This window comes from Petaurus breviceps, unplaced genomic scaffold (assembly GCF_028583685.1).
Source record: "Petaurus breviceps papuanus isolate PSGF00001 unplaced genomic scaffold, PetGlider_PUasm1.0 172, whole genome shotgun sequence".
Classification (NCBI taxonomy): Eukaryota; Metazoa; Chordata; class Mammalia; order Diprotodontia; family Petauridae; genus Petaurus; species Petaurus breviceps.
In genome coordinates this window covers 1,190,839-1,197,456 of record NW_027185755.1, presented here as the reverse complement: position 1 = coordinate 1,197,456, position 6,618 = coordinate 1,190,839, and the positions used below count along the sequence as shown (strand labels likewise).

Below are 6,618 nucleotides of genomic sequence, written 5' to 3'. Positions count from 1 at the left end.
AGGCACAAGTAATGGAGGATTACTGAGGGCCAGAAAGAAGCCTGACAGCTCATGGGTCTATTTGGGGTTTCTGAGTCTTCTTGGTGGGCCTAGATGCTGCTCTGGGTTGGTTAGGTTCTGACTTAAGTCTAACCTCCCTCCATCTAAGGCTGTAGCATGAATGCTACCCTCCCCGTCCCCTAGTCCCCGAGTCTGGCCATGAGGAAGGTCAGGGAGGGGTTGGACCTGAACCACTGAGCAGAATCTGATTGCTGCCCTTCCACTACCTCTCCCAGCTTCCATCGAGGGTGCCCCACAGCTCACCATGCTGGGCCTTTTCCGCCACATCCTTTCCCGAGAAGGGGTGTGGGGCCTGTACCGAGGCATTGCCCCCAACTTCATGAAAGTAATTCCAGCTGTCAGCATCTCCTATGTCGTCTATGAGAACATGAAACAGGCCCTAGGGGTTACAACCAGGTGAGGGGCTGAGGGTTCCTCCCTTCCCCTCCCTGCTGGATCCTGTCCCTTCTCTTCTGGATCCTGGTGATAAGACCAACCCCCTGTGCCAGATTTCTTGGCTACTCCTGGAACCTGCAACCAGCTGATCTACCCCCACCTGGTCACTGACACTGGATCACCGGAGGAACCTGTCCCAGGATCTACTCTGCATGGCATTGGCCCTGGATTCCCAACCTCTGGTGGAAGTGGGGATGGAGGTGGCACTTCACCCCTATCTACCCACTGCACTGACTTGGGAATAATCTGGTCTCTTCTCCAGTCCTTTCCCCACGCCCATGTACTGCATCACCACTGGGTCCCCAATGGGCAGTGCAAATTCCCTGGACCTTTCCCCTCTATCCCCCAGTTCCACACCCCCACACCCCATCCATGGTAGTGACACTGTTGTACTCGAGCCCTGACTCTTCTCTTGTCACCACAGACAGATCAGCCCAACACATCTGTGGGGGAGACACACTAGCCAATCCCAGCTAGAGGGAGGGGACCCTATGGCCCCAGGCAGAGACCCGCCAGGAACCCAGAGCTGAGGATGAACCTTATACTGGTTTCTCTCACATTCCCTTTTCTTTTCCCCTTTTCCCATTCCTCAGCCTTAGGTAAGAGATGAGTTTGAATAAGGCTGAAAAGGGACCCAGGACAGGGCTAGGACCTCCTGCTGAGCCATACTTAGGTCCGTGCCCCTCCCTCCAGAATCCTCCAAACACACACATTCCAATTGTGCAGGAAGATAGAAATAAAGAAAGAAGTCTTAAAAATCACCCAACCCAGGTCTATTTTTCTATTGGGGATAAGAAACAGCTCTCTCCTCCCATCCCCAAATGCTCCCCCTCCCACCAGCACATACTCTCCACATCCTTCCCCATCCTCCAAGGAATCTCTGTATAGACTGCACTTTATAGGTGGATTCTGAGATTGGAGGTGGAGGTGAGGTCTGGGAATCAAGGTATTAAAAGGTCTCCTGCCTGTGAAAGCGGAGAATCCAGTACCTATGGAGAGGCGGTATCCAGAGGTCCCTCTTCCCCTACCCATGCTCCCTCACCCCCCAGTTTGTCTGCCTGTTTGTGCACCATTTCAAAGGGAAACAAATGAATACATTTTTCTAAGGCCCCAGGGCCAGCCCGTGTGGTGTCTTTATTTGGGAGGGGTCGGGGAGAGAGGGGGCTTCAGCACTGGCCTGGGTGAAACCCCTCTGTGCAAAAGTTACCATCCCTGGGGCAGAATTGTAACTAGGAATTATTGTGCCTGAGGCAATATCATGGGCAGAAAAGGGGTTTGATAAGAGCAGAGAACTGGCTCTGGTCTCAGGTAGATGTGGAAACAAGAGATAGTCTTCCCCAGAGAGTCTAGACCAGAGGTGGGGAACATGCAGGCTCGAGGCCACATGTGGAGTCAGTCAAAGGGCCACACTTGAGGACCTAGAGGACCATATGTGATCTCAACCACCCCTCCTCTAGTACATGGCTCTGTAGCACAGCCTTCTGCTCCTCAATCTTGGAGCCCTTCTTCAGGAAGAGGCTAGTGGTACATACCTGTGGGTGATAGCCTTCCTCCTCTCCCTACCCCAGAACTGGGACTTTTGAGCCAGCAGATAGACTAAGGCTGAGGGTCATGCACTGGAGGACCCCGAGAGGCAGAAAGCACTATCCCCCTAGATCCCAGAAACATGGAAATGCTACAAAATGCTAGGAGAGCACTATAAACTGTGATAGATGGGGCACTTGCCCTGCCTAGGCCACATGGACTACTGAACTGTGGAGTCAGAGACTTGAAGAATGTCTTAGAAAGGATCTCAATGGTCATGCTTCCTCAAAGCCTGGGGAAACTGAAGGTCAGAGGCAGAAAAGAATATTCTTAAAGAGGTCATACAGTGATTTAGGGGCAGACTTAAACCCAGGTCTTTGGATTTCAAATCTAGCACTTTTTACTGCTCTAGGAGATTAGACCTGGGTTTAAATCCCAGATTATGCTTCATAGTTGGGTGAGGTCAGATGAGCCCTTTGACCCTCAGTTTCCTCACCTATAAAATTAAGGGGTTGCCTGAAACCAGAAGTTCTTAATCTATGGTCCATGGACCCTTCGGGTCATTGGATAGATTTCAGAAGATTCATTAATTTGGCTTTAAAAAAATATTTTGACTATTATTTTGATATAATTGGATTCCTTTGTAATTCTATGTATTTCATTTTATACATTTAAAAACATGATTTTGAGGACAAGGTCCTTAGGTTTCATCAGCCAAGGGTGGGAGGGGAGACAGGATGGTGTTCCAGGCCACACAAACATGCTAAAAACCTTTTTAGGTGATCTCTAAAGGCCTTTCTAGAAGTCAGTGGTATCTTATTGTAAGTGGCACCAAGCTTTGAGTCAGGCAATAGAAGTTCAAGTTCAAATTGTCATTTGACTTTGATTAGCTGTGTGAATCTGGGCAAGTCACTTAACCTCGCTAAGCCTTGGTTTCTTTTATAAAATGCCGATGATAGTTCCTGCAGCACCTTAGAGGGTTATTGTACCTTAACAGGGTTATTATGAGGAAAGTTCTTTGTAAATCTTAAAGCACCAAACTGGAACGATTATTAACAATGTATGACCCATTTTAAAGGTAAAGGAATAACATTTATAATCAGCCAGCCCAAGAGGTTTATAGAATTTTAATAATACAATTTATTGATAGGATTATTTTTTAATTAATTTATTTATTTTTAGTTTACAGCATTCAGTTCCACAAGCTTCTGAGTTCCAAATTTTCTCCCCCTCTCTCCCCTCCCCCTCCCCAAGACAGCATACAATTTTACATAGGCTCTCTATATATTCACATTAAACATTTTCACATTAGTCATGTTGCAAAGAAGAATTAGAACCAATGGAATGAACTATGAGAAAGAAGAAACAAAACAAAAAAGAGAAAGAGTAAATAGTATGCTTCAATCTGCATTCAGACTCTAATTCTTTCTCTGGATGTAGAGAGCATTTTCCATTGTGAGTCTTTTGAAGTTATCTTAGATCTTTGCATTGCTGACAAGAGCTAAGTCTATCAAAGTTAGTCATCTTACAATGTTTGACTGTAACTGTGCACAATGTTCTGGTTCTGCTCCCCTCATTCAACATCAGTTCATATAAAGTCTTTCTAGGTTTTTCTGAAGTCTACCTGTTCATCATTTTTTATACCACAATAGTATTCCATTACATTCATATACCACAACTTGTTCAGCCATTCCCCAATTCATGGACATCCCCTCAATTTCAAATTCTTTGTCACCACAAAAAGAGCTGCTATGAATATTTTTGTACATAGGGGTCCTTTTCCCACTTCTATGATCTCTTCAGGATACAACCCTAGAAGTGGTATTGCTGGGTCAAAGATCACTTTTTATAGTCCTTTAGGCATAGTTCCAAAATACTCTCCAGGTTGGATCAGTTCACAACTCCACCAACAATGCATTAGTGTTCCAATTTTTCCACATCTCCAGCATTTATCATTTTTCTATTTTGTCATGTTAGCCAATCTGACAGGTGTGATGTTATACCTAAGAGTTGTTTTGATTTGCATTTTTCTAATCAATAGTGATTTAGAGCAATTTTTTTTGCTTTTTTTTTTTTGGAGGGGCAATTAGAGTTAAGTGACTTGCCCAAGGTCACATGACTAGTAAGTGTTAAGTGTCTGAGGCCAGATTTGAACTCAGGTCTTTCTGACTCCAGGGCTGGGGCTCTATTAATTGTGCCATCTAGTCGCCCCTAGAGCATTTTTTCATATGACTATAGATAGCTTTAATTTCTTCCTCTGAAAACTGCCTGTTCATATCCTTTGACCATTTATCAATTGTTTTCTTGTATTCTTATAAATTTAACTCAGTTCTTTATATATTTTAGAAATGAGGCCTTTATCAGAGACACTGGTTGTAAAAATTTCCTAGTTTTCTGCTTCCCTCCTAATCTTGGTTGCATTGGCTTTGTTTGTACAAAACCTTTTTAATGTAATGTAATCAAAATTATCCATTTGTGATAGTAATGGCAATTAAAGATTCTCCTGTATTGGCTTGGTTTTCAAATTGATTGTGTTAAAACCCAGAGTTTGTTAATCCCACCTGTGGGATGGGCTTGTTGATGTGAAAAGAAAGTCCTGAACTGGAAGGAGCTGGTGACGTAGATTTGGAGAGATAAGAGAGAGGCGGAAGATCTTTTTGGAAGCAGCACCTCGTGGAGAGAGAGAGAGACTAAGAGAATTGCTGGTGGCCGCTTTGAATTGCCCTGGACTTTTGAGACCTGCCCCCTGAGCTGCCAAGGACTGAGGAGACATGGCTGTTTTGCTGGTACTTTGTCTGTCTGTTTTGATGTTGTTTTGCCAGATTTGTCCACTGGTGAAAGACAGTCCTTTTGTTGAAGAAGTCCTGGAACCTGGCTGTTCGCTAAGAAGCCCTGAGACTGTCCTGCAGACAGAGAGTGAATACTGTCCACTGGTGAGGGACAGTGCTGTTGTTGCAGGGGTCTGGAGATTGTCCTGCAGACAGAGTGAATACTGTCCACTGGTGAAGGACAGTGCTGTTGTTGCAGGGGTCTGGGAGCCTTTCTGTTGGTTCAGAAGCCCTGAAGAAGGATTTTCTTGTTGTATGTTTACAGAAATCCTGGGAGAGGGCTTTGCTAATGTGTTCAGGGGTTCTAGGACTGTTCTACAGACAGAGGATAAATTCATGAAGGGACTGGCAATGTATCTTATGGCCTTGCTAAGCCTTGTCTCCCCAGGAACTAAGATTGCTGAGAACTTGCCTCGTGTCAAGATGAAGAAAAGACCTCCATTTGGGTATTAAGTGCTGTGTTTAAACTTGATGTAACTCTGGGGTAGATTCAATTGTGATCCAGGGGTGGGGAACTTTTGACCTTATTGTGCTCTGTGATTGACAAATGAAGGTACTTTACTTATGTTTGGAAACTAATCTCCATTTGAGAAGAGGGGCTTTGTGGTGAACTAAATGAAGGTATAGCCTAGGGGTGGAGTAGTATTTAGAACAGGGACTTAGTAATTGATTGAATGATTGCAAGGTCCTGGGGTGGGGTAGTCCTTGGAGATTATTTAATCACATTTAGTAAATGCTGTATTTGGAATGATGTCATGTTTTGATCTTCTCTGTTCTTGGTTTGTCACTGAATAAAATGGAGAGCACCTATGCTGGTATTCTGAACCTTGGGAAGTTGCCTTTTACCTTTTTAATGTAATGTAATCAAAATTATCCATTTTGTATCCATTTCATAATGTTCTGTCTCCCTTGTTTGATCATAAATTCTTCTGTTCTCCATAAATCTGACAGGTAAACTATTCCTTGCTCTCTCAGTTTGCTTATAGTATTAGCCTACATATCTAAATTGTGTACCCATTTTGACTTTAGTTTGGCATATGTTTTAAGATATTGGTCTATGCCCAGTTTTCCCAGTAGTTTTTGTCAAACAGAGAGTTCTTATCCCAGAATCTGGAGTCTTTGGGTTTATCAAATAGTAGATTACTATAGTCATACTGTGTCTTGTGTACCTAACCTATTCCACTAATCTACCACTCTATTTCTCAGCCAGTACCAAGTGGTTTTGATGATTGCTGCTTTATACTACAATTTAAGATCTGATATGGCTAGGCCACCTTCCCTAGCATTTTATTGATAGGATTATTAAATATTATTAATAAAAACAATACAGTGAAGTTGTACTAACTTTTTTCTAAGGGCCTTCCCACTTCAAACATTCTATAGGTCTGCAACTTTGGGAAATTTCACTCCCCCAAGTTAGATGTCATTTCAGTTCTCAGGGTAACAGTATTTGATGACTTCACCACTGATTCTGTGACATCATGCCTCCTCCCCAGGGAGGGGGCCAGGCTTCCAAGGGGTCCTTCATTTCCTGTGCTTCAGAGTAGCCAAGCGGCAGCCAACCAAAGCCCTGGAAGGAAACCCACTGTCCCGAGCCTTTCTTCCCCCTTCTCCCCCCACCACTATGGATACCCATGAGAGAGATCCCAACTCTTATATCCAGACCTTTGGACCCCACCCCTACCACCACCAGGAGAAACAGCAGGTGAATTCACAGGGCCAAGTCCAGATGGGGGATCTCCAAGGCCCCTGTTCCCAGGGTGGGTGCAAA

The 6,618-nt window shown here is 44.2% G+C and overlaps 2 protein-coding genes across 3 annotated transcripts in view; both read left to right on the top strand.

Annotated features, from left to right (window-relative positions):
* Positions 1–674, top strand: part of SLC25A23 (solute carrier family 25 member 23) — an 8,022-nt gene extending 7,348 nt beyond the window's left edge. For both annotated transcript variants that reach the window (XM_069082887.1, XM_069082886.1), the window contains one exon: positions 276–674. In XM_069082887.1, coding sequence (XP_068938988.1) covers positions 276–460 — 185 coding nt within the window. In that variant the 3' untranslated portion in view covers positions 461–674. The remainder of the gene's footprint in view (positions 1–275) is intronic.
* A 5,797-nt stretch (positions 675–6,471) lies between these two features.
* SLC25A41 (solute carrier family 25 member 41) overlaps positions 6,472–6,618 on the top strand; it is a 3,545-nt gene continuing 3,398 nt past the window's right edge. Inside the window, exon 1 of the mRNA XM_069083172.1 lies at positions 6,472–6,552. Within this exon, the coding sequence (XP_068939273.1) occupies positions 6,472–6,552 (81 nt within the window). The remainder of the gene's footprint in view (positions 6,553–6,618) is intronic.